This window comes from Oryza sativa, chromosome 1 (assembly GCF_034140825.1).
Source record: "Oryza sativa Japonica Group chromosome 1, ASM3414082v1".
Lineage (NCBI taxonomy): Eukaryota > Viridiplantae > Streptophyta > Magnoliopsida > Poales > Poaceae > Oryza > Oryza sativa.
The window spans coordinates 681,202-699,883 of NC_089035.1; the positions used below are offsets into that span (position 1 = coordinate 681,202).

Sequence of the window (18,682 nt, forward strand, 5' to 3'; positions counted from 1 at the left end):
ATTCCTTGGTTGCTGCCTCTGCCCGAGAGAGGAGAGCGCACTAGCGCAGTGACTCCTACCGTGGGCTCGTGGGCCCACAAATACAAGTGGGCCTCATGTGACCGGGCCAAATTAATACGGGCCTCAGATGACATGAGTCATACACTGGTTGTTGCCGCGGATACAAAAAGAGAGATCGAGTCAACGCCGTACGTTCATCTTGGAATCGCTGATGGGAAAGAAGTTTCCAACGTCGTTCAAATCCAAAAACAGGTTGCGACGGATGCACCGCTGGTTGGTTCATGCACCACAATATAATCATATCTCAGTCAAACTCAAACGCGCTGAGATCCGACAACGCGCACGTTTTTTTAGCTGCCATTTCGATCCAATCAAACTTCAGCCAGCTGCAAACTAATCAATCAATAAACAATTTAGAGGAGCGCGAGCAAATATAAATAACAAGGCATTGCACATTGCTTCATACTCAGTCTCTACTCTCTAGGGAGCTAAGCTCGATTGGATTTAGAGATACAGGTAGCAAAATGATGATGAAGAAGAAGCCGACGGCGGCGGCGGCGGCGGCGGCGTTGATCCTGATATTGTGCGCGGTGATGCAGGCGCAGGTGGAGGCGAGGTCGATGAAGCGGGCGCCTCCTCCTCCGGCAGCGCACAGGGCCGTCAACGAGGACGGCACCCTGCCTCCAGCTGCCTCACCGTCTCCTCCTCCGCCGCTGGCAGCGGCAGACGCGCCGCCGGCCGGGGTGTATATACTGTCCTAGCTAGCTCAAACAGCTAGCCGCCGCCGCCGCCGTCTCCATCGCCTGCCATGCTTGCACTACCTTACTAATCCTAACTCCACTGCTGATCACTGACTCGTTAGTATGTTTAATTCATTGTAATCATGTAATGTAATGGAGGTTGCTCTTTCTTTCCTCTATGTTTAGTTGGGGAAAAGAAAATTTTTAGGTGTCATGTCGAACGTTTGACCGGATGTCGGAAGGGGTTTTCGAACACGAATGAAAAAACTAATTTCAGAACTCGCCTGAAAACTGCGAGACGAATCTTTTGAGACTAATTAAGCCATCATTAGCACATGTGGGTTACGGTAGTACTTATGGCTAATCACGGACTAATTAGGCTTCAAAGATTCGTCTCGCGATTTCCTCCATAACTGTGCAATTAGTTTTTTCTTTTTATTTATATTTAATACTTCATACATGTGTCAAAAGATTCAATGTGATGTTTTTGAGAAAAAATTTTGGGAACTAAACGGGCCCTAAGTAACACTGTAATTTTCATTCTAATGAATTTCTTTTACTGTTGTATTGCATTATGCCTCTCTTCTTGTTGCCTTGAAACAAGTGACGAAATTGATAAAACAGGGGATTCGGAGAATTAAGCTCCGAACCACCGTTTCCATGTTTGCCCATCCATAGAGCAGAAGAACCAACCCAGATGCCAAAATGAGAGGGGATCTTGTTCATTCGCCACGGCTAGCTCTCTGTCATCAACTGTTTGACTGCTGCTGCTTAATTATCAGCGAGTCTGCAGCTAATCAAGTTGTCTGAACATCATTGCCAAGCTAGAAGAAAGCAATATAAATATATCACGACGGCAGATCATAGATACAGCAACATCACTGAGGATTGAACCGCAATGCGTTCATTTGAATGGCCGATGGCAGCTGCAGTTCAGACCTGCAGTACCACGCTTACATATTTCAGATGTTTTCAGCAAAGAAACTTCTATATCAGCTTGAATTCGCTCTCGAGAAAGTTTGATGGTACCAAAAACTTTTCGTAGATTAGCGTAAAAAAAAAACTTTTGTAGAAGAAACCTTACGTGCTAAGTTGCTATTTGCAACCATTTGTATCGTGGCGCTCTTCTCACGAGTTTTTTTTGTTTTTAGATTTTTTTTTTAATATTTACAGAAATATTATAGCGCCGAAAAAATTTGCAAAACTAGACCCTGCCGCCCTTTGAAAGGGCGGCAAGCCGACGTGGCACACGGCGCCGTGTGCGTCTTGACGGCGCGCACGGGCCGCGGTGTGCCGAGGGCTTGCCGCCCTCTGCAAGGGCGGCAGCTTCCTTCACTGCCAACGGCTGGAAGGGACTCCTGTTTTTGGAAAACGTAACAGCGAAGTGTAGGAATACGAGTCCCGAATATAAACAACAACATATTCAGTTTACAACCATATAGTACAAGAATGTAAAGAAAAATAAAGAGATGTCTGCTCTACTGGCCGTGACTCGCGCCGCGACCCCGCTTGGTCCTCCGGGCCTGTGCTCGCACGTGGTCCTGGGAGTACGTGAAGCGATCCGGTGGGACAGCACGGGTAGCGCGAGGGTCTGGGAGTGGGGTGGAGGGCGACTGCTCCTGCGTGTGCACCGGCGGTGCGCCTCCAAGCTGTGAGGGACCGATAATGTCCGGGAAGTCGAAGTCACTAAGGTCGAAGTGCGTGGCGGAAGCCCACCCGTGCTCGGACGAAGTCCCGGTAGGACCCTGCCAAGACGTGCCGGGCGGCTGTGACGAAGTCCCGGCGTCCTGCCAGAACTGCGCAGCCAGCGAGGCCGACGCAACAGACGTGCCGCCCGGCTGTGACGAACTCCCGGCGTCCTGCCAAAACTGTGTAGACAGCGAGGCCGACACACCTGCCTGTGACGATGACCCCGCAGCCTGCCAGGAGTGGGCGCCCGGCGTCGTCCTAGGCTGAGCGAAGCCTACACATCGACGACGCGACACTTGTAAGCTTACACATAAATTGAGTATCAATTGATTGATGATGTACAAATAGACCTTGAATATACGTACCTCCGAAGGGAGGGGGTGTCGGCCTAGGAACGTGCGCAGCTGGACGAGGAGCAGTCGGTCGGGGACGCACCTGTGGTGCTGCGTCTGCCTGAGCAACGTCGGCAGCACGACAGGTCAGCGCACGGAGAACCGAGCGCATCGAGTCCCGTATCCGCGTGTACGTCGACAGGTGCTCGTCTGCCCCCACCTCAATCCCCGCGCCTAACCGTTGGATCGCCGTTGTAGCATCAACGACGACCCTGTTGCACTCAACGGCCTGCACGGTTAATTACAACGTAAATATTCGTAGCCTTTGTCCAACAGAAAGGATGATGAGACGATGTGCGATGCAAGGTACTCACCGCACGAGCGAAGTCCTGGTCGCGGTGCCTGGCGTAGAGGTCTCTGGCGCTCGCGGCGTGGGCCTGTTGCTCCGTCGGAGCGTAGGTGACTCTAGTACGGGTGCGTGGCTGATACCAACGTAGGTACGCCTCATACCCCTCCTCCGTGTGTGGCTCTCCCGCGTGGTCCACGACCTCCTCGGTAGCAAGCAACCAGTCGTCGAGAAAAGGCCCCAACTTGGCAGGCCAGTGACCAGCTGAGTGCTGACCCTTGCGCGAGTACCTGCAAATTAATGTATTGTATTAGGGCAAACGACAAACAAAGCAAATTATTATGGACAGCCCGATGTTAATGCAACATATTAAATCGTAGTAAAACGGCTTACCGGTGAACGGCAGCCGTGACGCCCGCCGGAAACGGGATTGGAAAGGACTGACGGAAGCCGAACTGCCGCATCACGCGGTAAGGTGCGTGCGGCTCGACACAGATGTCGAACACCATCGGAACCGTAGTCATCCAGTACGCCTGGTCCCTCGTGCAGAGTGTGGACAGGCCTAGCGGCGCCCGACTGTGGGTAAGCAAGGCACTGTAGGGCTCCCACACTACGTCCGTCGGCAGAAGGCGGTCGAACTCCATCACAAACTCCGCGTACGACCGCCTAACCTGCACGTGAGCCCATCGGCGCTGCAATACAATAAGGTCAGTGTGACGTAGGATGAAGTTAACAATAGTAGGACAACATTACCAAATACTAGCGACGTACCTGACGCCGGCACCACAGAGTACCCATCGTTGGGTAGTCGACCGCCGGTCTGTTCTCGTACAGCGACGCGTCGTAAGGGTGGTGCTCCACAAGGGGGCGGCCGATCGCAATCCTCTCAGCCGCCCAAAGAGAAATGAAGAGAGGGCACCCACCGAAGATCGCGCCAGGGTCCGTCCTGGTACAAGCCTCGCAGAGGCCACGGTACTGAGCCGCCAGCAACGCGGAGCCCCAACTCCACTGAAGCACCTCACCGACCGCGGCGTCGGCGATGCTCCTGGCGTAGTGCACGAGACCCCGGTCGACCGAGTGTCCGTGACTACCACAGAACATCACCCACCCAAAAAGCCACAACAAGTACGCCTCCAAACAACGGCTGAAGGAGTACTCGTCGGCCTCCTCCGGTAGCTGGTCAACCTGCAAGCGTTGGATGAAATGTTAGGCACTTTACAAGTTACGTACATAATACACGTCAGTTTAGGTAGAAAGAACTTACAGTGAACTGAAGCAGCCACCTCTTCGTAGGCCCGGTGTTGCGGTGCTGCTGCAAAGGCTCGAGCGGTAGACCTGGTAGGCGCTGCACGGGTGCGAAACGTGCCGTCAGCTCGTCCTTCCAGTCGACACCCATGTCAACTGGCCCGACAGCGTCTCCCGCGAGCGGTAGCCCCAACAAGTAAGAGACATCCTGCAGGGTAGGGGCTACCTCACCGCACGGCAGGTGAAAAGTGTGCGTCTCCGGCCTCCACCGGTCGACCAACGCTGCTAGGAGGGACCTGTCCGGGTCCCAACGTCTCGTCACGTCATCGTCGCCGGTCGCGGCCTCAACTAGCCGAGCCAACGGTAAGAGACCGGCCTCACGCAACCTGCGAAAGCGAAATAATACCAGACGTTAAAATGAACACATTGCTAAGCCCCCTCCACCGTAGTAAGGTAAGCCCGGTGTCGTGAACACAGTAAAACCATACCTCTCGACGAAGGAGTCGTGAACCAAAAGTCGCTCACGTGACGACCGTGGACGGAACGTCCCAAGCTGAGCCCCCTCCACCGCAGTAAGGTACGACCGGTGGCGCTGATCTATCGCCGGATCCAACAACTCAGGATGTGCCATCTCTGCAAGTAACGTGTTACATGTTAGGGTAAATAAGAAGGTAATAATATAATTGTAAAAACAAGTTATCTGAAACGGAAGAATACTTATAGAGACATGCAAGAGTGCAGATTATTGAGAACATAACTTTCGTTACACAAAGGCACGTAACGAGAATGAAATAACATAAAACAAAATTACAAGCCGTAAAACATGAAGACATTACATGCGGAAGTCTAACAAGTGGTTCGCAACACAACACAATGCGAACATATCGATAAGTTCGAACGAAATTACAAGCAAAGCCTTTTGCCAACATACAACACACGAACTACACCACGTAACCGGTCGTTCCACGAGAACGTCTAGGACGGGGTCGCCTTGAAGTAGTGCCTTCACCCGTAGGGCGAGCTCCATCTGCTGCTGATCCTGATAGACCTGCCTCCGCCGCACTTGGTTTTTCCTTGTCTTTAGGACAATACTTGTAGGTGTGGCCACGTTCATCGCATTTGCTGCACCGCTTCACCCTGCCTGCCTCCGACTCATCCATATCGTTGCGGATGCGCCGAGTCTTCCTCCGTCCCGCCTTGTCTCGGAGTTTCGTTGGGTCAGGAATATAGATTATCGGATCGTTAATCTTTGTGAACTCCCCAGCTACACCGAAGCCAAAAATCTCGCCACTCCATGTGTGATATATTGCTTGCTTGGAGAAGTATTGTGACACATATACTGCATCTTGGATGCCACACTCAGATGCCGCGGAAATGACATGGGTGCATGGCCTGTGGAGCAGCGTCGGCTTTCTACAGGAGCAGTGACATGTGCCGTCGTCTTTGAGAACGCACTCCTGCTTTACTCTCTTGCGGTAGATACCCCTGCCTGCCTTGTCTTGGCAGAGTACCTCAAACCTGTGTTGTTGGGTACCTTGCACTAGAGCTCGATGTTTCATGGCCTTTGCACGCCACTCCGCTAGTTTTTTCTCCATGAAAGTTCCAAATAAAATGTTGTTGTTCGGCATAGAGGGAAAAACTGCTTGGAACCGCTCCCTGAAATACTTGCATGTCCCATGTAAAATGAACTCCACTATACCAACTAGTGGGAGTCCACGGACACCGCGCATCACCCAGTTGTAAACTTCCGCCAAATTTGTTGTCATTATACCATATCTAGCACCACCTGTGTCATAAGTCTTAGCCCATTTCTCTTTTGGCTCATTCTCAATCCACTGAGAAAATTTTCGAATTTGCTCCCCAGTTCTTCTAACCAATGTTACACTGTCTGTTGGGAGAGCTCCGAGTGCTTGAGGAGGGTCAGGTACAGCGGCCGCTGGTCTTGTTGCACGCTGGTCACTACATTTGCCTGTCAACTCATCTAATCTCTTCCAAAGCTCATTGAATTTTTTCTCCTGGTTCTGATTGCATAGCCTCTTGAACATGTTCATCAACTCCTTGTTCTTAAATTGCTTGAAGAAATTAGCTCCCATATGACGCATGCACCACCTGCTTTGTACATCTTCCCACTGGCCAGGGTATCCTCTTTCCATACTCCCAAACTTTAACTCTTCTATCGCTCGAAGCATACCGGCGTGCCTGTCATGTATTAGACACACATTGGGCCTCATACCAACAACTTCTGTCTTAACCAGATGGAGGAACCAGTACCAGCTGTCGGTGTTCTCGCTCTCGACAAAAGCAAATGCCAACGGCAATACCTGATTGTTCCCATCTACCCCAATTGCCGTTAGTATCTGGCCCCGATACTTCCCGGTCAAAAATGTGCCATCAATACAAAGAACTGGACGACAGTGCACGAATGCCATCTTGCATGCATGTAGAGCTAAGAACGCTCTTTGCAGCACAGTCTTGCCAGGATGTTCAATTGAGGGGAATGTCTTGAGTGCACAAGAGGTCCCAGGGTTTCTTTGTTGGATAACAGATAGCAGACGTGGCAAATTGTCATATGAGGCTTCATAAGTTCCAAATCTCATCTCTATTATTTTCTGTTTGGCCCTCCACGCCTTGGCATAGCTAATTGTATACTTGAAAGTCTGTTCGATATGTCGGATTATTGACTTCGGTTCATATGCCAGATTGTCCACGACATGCGCATACATCTCAGATGCAACAAATGCACATGTAATGTTCCTGTGGTATTTTTGAACACCAGGTAGATAACAAGTATGTTTCGTAACGACCGACACTGTCCAGTAGTCCTTCCATTTCCCCTTATAGGCGTGCACTCTCCACGGACACCCATCTTTTTCATTAACACACCTAACTTCATATTGTGTCCGGTTAGACTTGGCAACCCAAAACTCCCTATGAAGTGACACTGCATAATGCTTCACCGCCTCCTTCATGTCTTCTCCATTACCATACCTCGCTCCCTCGATAATCTCGTTTTCCTTGTACTCCCATCTCACATTTTCCCCTTCAGAGATGACCAAACCAGAAAAATCATCACTAGCCCATTCAGCTGGATTAATATTGTTCTCGTCATCATCTGACGAATCATCTTCCTCGACACGCTCGTTGTCACGATCCTCTTTTTCCATTTCGTCCACAATGGCACCCACAGTCTCCCCCTCGTCAGCCACTCCACCAGGTTGCATGCCTACTGGAGCTACTACTGGAGCTACTCCATCTTCCTCTGGTGCGTTGACCTGATCCACTTCAATCTCATTCACTTCTGCACTTGGCCCCTCGCCATCATCCATGTTCATCTGTACACTTGGATCCTTCGGATGAACATACGGAACCATAGCTAGAGGCCACCCACGTTGCAATGCATTCTCCACATACCATCTCCACATCCCAGAGTTTTGAACCGGCATTAGTTCCCAATAAAAACCCTCTGTTGCCCGACTTACTACAACATAGATTGTAATGTCACTAGTCTGTGGATCAACTCCCAAGCCCCGCATCAACCATTTTTTAATAGAAGGTACACTCCTCTCGGCTGGCCTATCAATTCCCCTTGCTGTTACAATAAATTCTGACAGATCTACCCCAGTTGGCCCATAACGGACGTTTCCTTGACCATGGTATAGTTGAAATATAAGTTTACTGGACATATCTGCAAAGTTAATTACTAGGCCGTTATTTTACATAATAAACGACTACAGTGTTTAACCGAGCCCCCGGCGGTTTTTGAAACCCTTCCTACATCTAACAATATATATTTATATAGTACCACAGGTAAAACTCTATTTCATACAATGCATTTATCCAACCAAAGTTCTACAAAAATACAAGTGATATCCTAGTTAACATCATATATTTAGTCACGTATATAATCTACGAATATTACCTGAAATCGAAGTTTGAAACCGGCAGGGCTTCGCCTCTTCTTTTCTTCTCCTCCCCTTCTCCTTTTTTTTTTTTGATGTGGAGAGGCTAGGAGGGAATGGGCTCCTCAAAGGAGCCGGCTGGGCTTTATAGGCGGCCAGGCCTGCCGCCCTCTGTAAGGGCGGCAAGTGGGTCCTGCCGCCCTTTGCCAGGGCGGCAAGAGGGCAGGAGGACGGCCGTCCCGCGCCGTCCAGCGCGGCGTGTGCCACGTCGGCTTGCCGCCCTTGCGAAGGGCGGCAGGGTCTAGTTTTGCAAATTTTTTCGGCGCTATAATATTTCTGTAAATATTAAAAAAAAAAATCTAAAAATACAAAAAATTCCTCTTCTCACTGCCTCCAAACATGGGGCACGTTCGGACTCGCGGATCGCGGTTGGGTTTCTTGTGCTCGGGCCCGCAACAAGTCTTGGTGGGCCTCATGAGAAGATACGGCCCAACAACTCAACACCTCCGTAAATTTTTTTCTTTTTTGTTTTGACAATAACACTCTACGAGATTTGGGTTACTATTAGCATAAATAGCATTTGACATTAATGCTACACTTCTAACTGCCGAACTGCCGACAGGGATGGATCCATAAAGAAATAATATAAGGTCTAAATAAACTAGATTAGTTACAAACTTACAACCCCTTCACATCTATGTATAGCAAGAAAATAAATAGTGGGATTTCGTGAAGGCTTCCATGATCCTCGCACAGTAGTAGAGGCTCCAGCCCTCAGTCGCGGATCGTTGTGATTGCGTTTTCTGTGCTCGGCCTGCGACGAGTATGTGAGCCACATTAGCAGATCCGGCCCAATAAGAGCTCCCTAAAGTTACCATGCTTTTCTACCGAATTTCCTTCTTCAAGTTGACTTTATGAATAATGTAAACGATCTGAGCTGGGTTACTATTAACCTGGACTGCTAACATTGATCACAAGGATTCGCTGCGATACGATCCGTGTCATCAACGTATCACACAATCACACGTGTTTGTTTTGTATAAACCAACAATTCTGTTTGTTCCTTTTTTTTTTGTTTTTTTGACAGAACAATGCAACGTCTCTTTTGCCAGTGCCAGTGCCATGTGCAGGTCATGCATTTGGTCTGTAAATTAACCCATCGAACAATTTCATAATGTCAAAAACTAATTAAAAGGCAGAGATAGATCATAGATGCATGGAGCAAATGAGAAAGGAGGAAGGGATGAAGCGGCGGCGGCGGCGACATTGCTGCTCGATCTCGTTGCTACTGCTTCTGTCCTTGTTCGTCCTCCTCACATTGCTGCACATCGCCCTGCTCACCGGAGGTACGTACGTATGTAAGTCGCATCCTTGTTCATCATATGTACCAATAGTGCATAGACATTAATTTCATCTGAATTATATATGCAAAAAAAAAAACATTTCTGAACTTGGTAAGCTTTGCCTTGGAGCAATGAAGGGCAGTCCATGGCCGGGCGAGGCGGCGGCGAGCCACCGCCGGCGCCGACCTCCAGCGGCGGCTCCCATGAAGCTTTCACTTGGCCCGGCTACGGCGACGTGCTGCCGGTGCCACCTCTGTCTCCTGACAAGCAGCACTAGTGCCCCATCAATTGACTTGTTCACCAGATCGGATCGATGGCCGGCCGGGAACTCCATGGATCGATGTGGCTGCAAGTTTTACTGCTCTGCACTAGCAATTTGTAATTGGCTGTGTAGGCAATGCTCGCGTTATAGATAAACTCTTTCCTAGCACAACGAATCTGGATAAACAACGAATCTGGATAAACTTGTAGCCAGATTTGTTGAATTAGCAGGAGTCACATTTAAGCCTAGGTTAAGTTTTTTTAGACGGAGAAAGTAGCGAGTAGCAATCAACCTGTACTATTGTACTACATGTATCCACCAATTGCTCTAGTATGCTTGAACATTGCAGATATGGTTGACGATTTCACCTTCTGTTTCAACACCGTCGGTTTAATAATGTTTGCAATTCCTCTTCACATTTTTCACAGAATCGTTATTACTTCTGAATTAATGTTTCTTGCCTTGCTAGTAAATATATATATATATATATATATATATATATATATATATATATATATATATATATATATATATATATATATATATATATATATATATATATATATATATATATATATATATATATATATATATATATATATATATATATATATATATATATATATATATATATATATATATATCAGAATATATAATTTATCTTTACAATCAAGTAGATAATTCATTAAAATAATTCTTTCAATAATCTAAATCAAACATGGGCTAGTCAATCGTCATTCATTTTTCTTTGCTGCCAGCGAATGACACAGCCACCTTCACATGGCTCTGGGCATTGCTCGACTGTGGTTCTATATAAACACGTATTTCTAGTTGGTCACCATTTATTTTTTTTTCTTTGTGGCCAGCAAATGACAGCCACCTTTCACATGGCTTTGGCTTAATTAGCTTGCTCGTCAGTGGTTCTATTCTACTCCTAAATAAACACGCATACATCTAGTCGATCGTCATTATTTCTTTCTTGCCAGCATGCAAATGACACGCGAAAGAGCTAAGAGCAAGTTCAATAGTATAGCCAACTACTAGCTCCAATTTATTTATAGCTAATCTAATAGCTCATTCATATAATAGTTATATACTACACTATTAATATCTAGTCCCACCTGTCATAGACACATTGCGTCTTGGAGTCCATGCTATAGCTGGCTACAAATCTGTAGCCCGCTGCTTTTCTCTTTTCTGATTTATCTTCTTAAAATATGTTTGCAGCTGGTTTATAGCCTGCTATTGTACTTCTCTAAAAGACGAACCCCCCACCCCCCGGGCGCGCGGAGGGGGCCAGGCGGCAGCGCATGGCCGCGTGCTTACGGTGGGGCCCGCCGGTTTTTTCTTTTCCTTTTTTTTGGGTTTTCCTTTTGGTTTTTTCTTTCTGTTTTTTTCTTTTCGGTTTTTTAAGCATATGCGTATATGTATAAAAAGTTTATATATGTGTATACAAACTTTGCATACAACATATATAAAGTTTGTATACTTGTATATGGATATACGTGATTTTTTTTGGTTTTTTCATATTTTAATATGTACGTATACAAAGTTTATATATGTGTATATTTTTTTATACATAAAAAAATATATATAGTACATATATATATATATATTATATTTTTTATATAGTAATACTAGTAGTAATATAATAGTAGTAAGTTATAGTAGTGTAGTAGTAGACTAGTAGTATTGTAGTAGAGTAGTCAGTAGTACTAGTAGACTAGAGCGCTGGTTGCGCGCCTATGCCTCCGCGCAACTTAGTTGCCCATTAGGGTGACGTCCCACCTTCACATGGCACTGGTCGCGTGTGCTTGTAAGTCTACAGTCAAAGTTCGATCATAATTAAAGCTCCGTTGGATTATACTACCTCTGTTTATGGTTATAATACGTTTTGATTTTGGTCAAAGCCAAATTGCTTTAAATTTAACTAAGTTTATTGAAAAAATAATAACATTTTCAACCCAAGATAAATTTATTATGAAAATATATTCAATTATTGATTTAATGAAACTAATTTGGTATGATATTTATCTATAAACTTAATTAAAATTGAAGTAGTTTGATTTTGACCAACATCTTATAACATAAAACGGAGGAAGTAGTCAAAGTCCCTATACTGCACCCTCTTTACATATCCACACGATGTTTGTTTCTCTTTTTATATACTCCATCCGTCCTAAATATTTAACGCTATTGATTTTTTTAAATATGTTTAACCATTCGTCTTATTAAAAATTTTTATGAATATTATTCAAAACCTTAAATAGTAGTAGTAGTATATTTAATAATGAATCAAATGATAGGAAAAAAATAATAATTACTTAAATTTTTAAATAAGACATCGGTTAAACATATTTTAAAAGTCAACGGCGTCAAATATTTAGGGACAAAAAGAGAGTACATCCTAAACAACCAGCGTAACCAGCTTACCTCGTTTAGGAAAACTAAAACTCTTCAAGTGCACTAGAAATTGATGTAGGTACCATATGAAAAAACATAAAAAGATTGAAAGTTTTGTTTATTACGTGCATAATAGGCTAATTATGCAAGAAATTCAGGTTTTTTTATATCTAACAAAATCTCATCATCCCCTCTCGCTCTAGCATATGTCGTCTTCCTTGCCGTAGAATAACCACTATATCTCTCCTTCTACATTGACATCTTATTTGGTTGTTTGCCGATCATATGCTCTCTTTCTCTCTTCATACTCAACTTTTTCATATATTTTTTTCCGTTACAACACACATAAACTTTGGCTAGTTTCTGAATGCTTGTGCCTTGCAACGAGAATTAATAGAAAACTTTAAAGCCTCAAATTTTAAAATAAAATTATCCTCATTGTAAAACTTTCAGATCATTTTTTCATCATTTTGCATCCCACTTTAAAAATAAATTTTCCTTGTTTTGATGTTTTCTGGTTGGGGAAGGGTTAAAAGTCCACATATCTCACTATTTGAGGAACCCACATGGCAGTCGTGGTGGGCTGAGATGATGATGTGGTGGCATGTTCCCAGACCCTCAAAAAATCTATATTTGAGCTAGTTTTTTTTTTCAAAATGCATACATAAATACAAAATCATGATAGAAATTATATATTTTCAAGTTGTTTTGCCTACCATAGCCTTCAACCATTTCTTATATTTACATGCTGAGTTTGAGAGTGTAGAGGGTTGTAATTTTATCGAAAATATATAGATAAGTAAATATAAAAGTATTGTAACTCCACGTAGTGTTACAACCACAGTGACAGCTGAGCATATTATTTGCATCTTTTTGTGAATATTGTAGTATTATGTATGGTGCAGCAGATCGTGATCTTATCTTTACAAAAAAAAGGGGGGAAGAAATATACTAGCGCATGCACCAGCTGGCGCGGCGATCGATCAATCAGAAACCGGCCGGGTATATATAGCTAAGCTAGGTTCCATCTCACAAACCAATATAATTGAAGGGGCCTGGAGAATTGGAGATGGAGGCAGCAGTGGGTGCGGCGAACTGGGTGGTCGGCATGGTGCTGAACAAGCTGTCCGACGAGCTGATGGCCGGGTACATGGCCAGCCGTGAGCTGGGGCTCAACATGGACCAAATCAAGAGGGATCTGAACTACATGCTCGCCTTGCTGCAAGCCGCCGAGGGGAGGGACATCGCCGACAACCTCGCTGACCTCTGCAACAAGGCAGACGAAGCCGAGGACGTGCTGGACGAGCTCCACTACTTCGTCATCCGGGATGAGCTCGACGGCACTCGAGAGGCCACTCCAGACCTCGGCGATGGCCTCGGTGCTCAGCTTCAACATGCCCGTCATGCTGCTCGCAACACTGCGGCAGGTAACTACTGGCTCTCATGCTTCTCCTCCTGTTGCCGTTCCCAATCCCAACAAGATGATACAGTTACTGGTAATAACCGTAACAGTAGTATGGCAATTAGCAAGACTGAGGAGCATGATCAGAGTGGTGCCAATGGGCATATCCAAGAGTCATTATTTGACAGGGTGGCCATGTCCAAAAAAATTAAGTCACTGATACAGGACGTACATTCCCTATGCCCTCCTATCTCTGACTTGCTCCAGAAATGCTCTCCTTGCGTTCCTCCCTCCATGGAACGGCCTAACACTAGCTCGGTAATTACACAAAACAAGTTATATGGGAGGGATGCCATTTTCGACCAAACAATGGAACAGTTGCTTAAAGGCGGCGCCATGCATCACACACAAAACTACATCATGTCTGTCCTTCCCATAGTTGGCCCAGGTGGTGTTGGAAAGACAACTTTCGCCCAGCACCTATACAACGACCATAGGACCAAACAACACTTCACCGTCATGATCTGGGTTTGTGTGTCTACTACCTTTGATGTCACTGAGCTCACCACAAAAATCCTTAACTCCCTAAATGCAACTGAAAGCCAAGGGACCAATATTAGAGAATCCAGTTTAGATCAGCTTCATAAATCCATTCAAGACAAGTTGAAATCCAAAAGGTTTCTAATCGTCTTTGATGATATATGGGAACACGACTTTAGTAAGGCTGCATCCACAAAAAGATTTAGCAAGACTGAGTGGGAAAAGTTGTTAGCTCCATTTGGAACGGGAGAGACCAATGGCAACATGGTTCTGGTCACAACTCGGTTCCCAAAGGTAGCAGAAACAGTCAAGAAAGGAGCCAATCAAGTTGATCTACATGGGTTGGAGCCTGATGAGTTTTGGGACTTCTTTCAACTGTGTGCATTTAGTGAAACCCAAGATGACAATGATAAAGAAAAATTATTTGACATTGGAAAACAAATAGCAAAGAAGTTGAAGTGCTCCCCACTGGCTGCCAAAACAGTTGGACCACTATTGCGTAAGAAACCCACCAGGAAACATTGGATGGAAATTCTTGAAAAGGAAGAATGGCTAAAACAAAAGGATGGCGATGATAGTATTATCACTGCCTTGAAAATTAGCTATGACTACCTCCCCTTTTATTTGAAAAAATGTTTTTCATATCTTGCCCTTTTCCCTGAGGATTATGAGTTTGATAGTTTAGAGATTAGTTGTTATTGGGACTCAATAGGTATCATCAATTCCAGTGGTAAGAATGATACAATTGAGGGCATTGGATCACAGTATTTGAATGAACTATACGATAATGGTTTTCTAATGAAAGGGGATGATAATCACTACGTAATGCATGACTTACTGCATGAACTTTCGCAGATTGTTTCATCAAGAGAATGCGCAAATATAAATTACTCTAGTTTTAGAGCTGATGACATCCTTCCATCTATTCGCCATCTGTCCATTACCATACAAGATAAATATACTGAGAGTTTTAAAGAGGAAATGGAAAAAATAAAGAAAAGGGTTGACATTAGAAATTTGCGTAGTGTGATGATCTTTGGAAGTTACAGAAGTAGAAGAATTGCTAATGTGGTAAGAGACACGTTAAATGAAATAAGGGCACTTCGCGTTCTCTTCATATTTATGAATTCCCCACATTCCTTGCCCGATAACTTTTCGAAACTTGTCCACCTCCGCTACCTAAAAATTGGATCACCGTGGGGGTTCAAAGTGTGTATTCCTAGCACAGTGTCCAAGCTTTATCACTTGAAATTCTTGGATCTCAAATCCTGGGGTGGTAGTAACAATAATTTGCCTAACGACTTTAACCGCCTTATAAACCTACGCCATTTTCTTGCTAAAAAAGAATTCCATTCCAATGTTCCTGAGGTTGGGAAAATGAAGTGTTTACAAGAGCTCAAAGAATTCCATGTCAAGAAAGACAAGATTGGATTTGAACTGGCACAACTGGGACAGTTGGAACAGCTTAGAGGGGAGCTCTGTATATTTGGCCTTAAAAATGCAACTAGGGAAGAAGCTATTGAAGCTAAATTGAAGCATAAAAGTAACCTAAGCAAGTTGCGATTAGATCGTGGTGGTAATAGAGAGAAGAATACATCCTCCTCCTCCTCCAGGACACAAGTTGTTAGCAATGAAAATCAGGACGATGATATTATTCTTGATAGCCTTCAACCGCACTCTAATCTTACAGAACTAAGCATCGTAAATCTTGGTGGTGGCATGGCTCCAAGTTGGTTGGGCAGCAACATCATCCACTTGGATACCCTCCACCTAGATGGTGTACCTTGGGCCACTCTTGCACCGTTTGGGAAAATACAATATCTTAGGGAGCTCAAGCTAAGAAATATCGTTGGGATGTACCACACACACTAGTTTTAGACACCTGAAGAAGATTGTGTTTGAGGCTATGCCAGACTTTGTAAAGTGGGTTGGGGGAGACGATAATTCCCATTCTTTCTTCTCAGGACTTGAAAGGCTCGACTGCATTTCTTGTCCCAAGCTTAATGAGTTGCCATTATCGAGTTGCTCTAGCTCATCTTGTACCATGTGGTTTCCTAAGCTGCGCCGTTTGAACATTACCCGGTGCTTGGAGCTGTCTGTCCCTCTTGTGCCTCACACCTCCACACTGACATATGTTCGTGTAAATGATTCCGTTCGTGGTTTTAATACTAGCAAAAAGTTGACACTCGACGGCTACAATGGTGCTTTGGCCTTCCAAAATCTGGGTAATCTTGAGGAGATCTACATTGGAGATGTACATAACATGTCATTAATAGATTTCCAGCAGCTACGCTCCCTACGGAGGCTGACGGTTACGCTTTGCAGGGATACGTTCTTGAGAGGACTGGATGAGCATGTTGTAGTCGTATTCAATTCAGTTAGAGTCCTCAATCTCTCTGGATTTTTACTTACAAGAAAGATGCTGTCAAATTTGTTCAGATGCTTCCCAGCTCTCTATGTGCTGTCTATGTCACCTTCCAAAGAGAGCCATGAGGAGGTAAAACTGCAGATCCCATCCTCCTGCTCACTCAAGACGATCCGGCTTTTTAAGTGCAAGAACCTGATTCTGCCGCCTCTTGATGATGGACAAGGACTTGTCAATCTCACGTCGCTCCGAAATTTACATATAGATGATTGTGGCAAAATATTCTCTCAGTGGTACATGGGAAAACCAGCTCAAACAACAAGTAACCCTTTCCCTTCTTCCCTCCTCGAACTTAGCATTTGCCGAGAGTCAAGAATACATTCAATGGCTTTGCTCTCAAACCTCACAGCTCTCACCAGTCTACAACTAATAGATTGCTGCAATGTAACAATGGATGGATTTAATCCTCTTATCACATCAAATCTGAACAAGCTGTGCATCTCTTCTTGTGGCTCTGCTCCCGCGGACCTACTCGCCGAGATGGCAAGGACCAAAACAACAATGCCTCAAGTTGCCTTCCAATTGAAAGATCTTGTGGTGGACAGCATATCGGCAGTGCTTACTGCTCCCATATGCAGCTTCCTCGCCCCTACTCTTCACGAATTAGGCATCAAAGACGATGTTGACAGGGTCTCAAGCTTCAGCGACGAACAAGAGGGGGCACTTGAGCTACTTGTCTCCCTCAAAAAACTATCATTTGATGGTTTATGGGTTCTGCAGTCCCTCCCTGAAGGGTTACATAAGTTTCCTTCTCTCACTGAGCTAAGTATCAGCCATTGTCCTCAAATCCAATCGCTTCCAAAGAATGGCCTCCCAACTTCCCTAGAAACGTTTTCAGTATTTATCTGCAGCAGCGCACTCGAAGAGGAAAGCAAAAGATTCACAGAAGAGAAAGAAAGATACTACTCAGAATCAGACGACTAGATACATACATTCTCCACCATGGTAAATCCTGTTTGTTAATCTGCATTACCAGATGAGTACTATTCTGTAACTGTAATTTGACGGCTTATTAACTCTTTCCACCCTGTCCCCTTGGTTATTAGGGCTCTATACGGCATCAGCATTGCTTTTGTCCACCACAATGTGTGTGTCGGGTGAGAATCAGATGTCATCCATTGATCCATGCGCACAACTCTGAACGTTAGTAAACAAAATCTAGTTCTTTTTTTTTTCTGAATCCACATTCTTATTTTTCTTAATACAATTTGGAAATATTTTCTTCTGTCCTCATAATATGTTGAGCTTCGTTTCCGTTGAAAACAGGGCAAAACAGTTTGTACGTATGTTGCATGGTATATATATCGAAAACCAACGCATAACCAAACTCTCCATTCTGGAAATTGTGCTTCATGATGCACATTAGTATGATATAAGCACATCATCATTTATCAGGAGCATCTGGAGGTCTGATACCTACAGGCGTATGCCTACTGCAAATTATGGTTAGTTGTGAGAAGAGTCTTTGCTTGCTGTTTATATACTTTCTCCGTTTCATATCATAAGATAGAGATAGAAATTTATTCATCCATCTTTTTTTTTGCGGGGAGTTTATTCATCCATCAGTTTGTTCATGTGAAGGTTGTAATGACCCCGTTCCACAATTTGAGTTATTGCCGATGCTGGCTAGTTGAAATCTTCATGTCCCTCGGGCTCACTGGGTTCACTGATGCCGTCTACTCCGTCGTGTAAACTCTGCTCCCAGTCCTTGCCATAAGTAAGGACGCATGCTCTTAACATATCCTCCATAATCTGGTTTACTCTTTCGGTTTGGCCATCGGTTTGTGGGTGATAGGCGGAGCTGAAATCCAATTTGGTGCCCATAGCTTTATGCAAGCTCTTCCAAAACCTAGAGGTGAACTGAGTTCCTCGATCTGAAACAATTCTGCTGGGCACACCATGCAACTTTACTATGTTTTCCACATAGAGCTTGGCTAGCTTCTCTCCACCATAATTAGTTCGCACGGGTATAAAATGAGCCGATTTAGTGAGCCGATCCACAATTACCCATATGGAATCATGTCCTTTCTGCGTCCTGGGTAAGCCAACTACAAAG

General features: G+C 44.8%; 1 protein-coding gene and 1 long non-coding RNA gene across 2 annotated transcripts; both read left to right on the forward strand.

The window, feature by feature from the left end:
* The first annotated feature begins 9,396 nt into the window (after positions 1 to 9,396).
* Positions 9,397 to 10,272, forward strand: LOC107278096 (uncharacterized). The gene is made up of 2 exons (XR_001547580.3): positions 9,397 to 9,597; positions 9,732 to 10,272. It is a non-coding gene; the product is annotated as an uncharacterized lncRNA (long non-coding RNA).
* Positions 10,273 to 13,328: 3,056 nt separating this feature from the next.
* LOC112938010 (putative disease resistance protein RGA3) lies at positions 13,329 to 17,550 on the forward strand. Its single transcript, XM_066304117.1, has 2 exons — positions 13,329 to 15,930; positions 16,166 to 17,550. Exons 1-2 carry the CDS (start codon positions 13,329 to 13,331, stop codon positions 17,548 to 17,550), a joined length of 3,987 nt encoding a protein of 1,328 aa, XP_066160214.1.
* The last annotated feature ends 1,132 nt before the right edge of the window (positions 17,551 to 18,682 follow it).

What these genes read in the sequence shown, in the direction of transcription:
- LOC112938010 (XM_066304117.1), top strand. Translation starts at nt 13,329, where the DNA reads ATGGAGGCAGCAGTGGGTGCGGCGAACTGGGTGGTCGGCATGGTGCTG. An exon ending in TGGTGGTGGCATGGCTCCAA is followed by an intron (nt 15,931 to 16,165) that starts GTTGGTTGGGCA and finishes CTTTCTTCTCAG; the next exon opens with GACTTGAAAGGCTCGACTGC.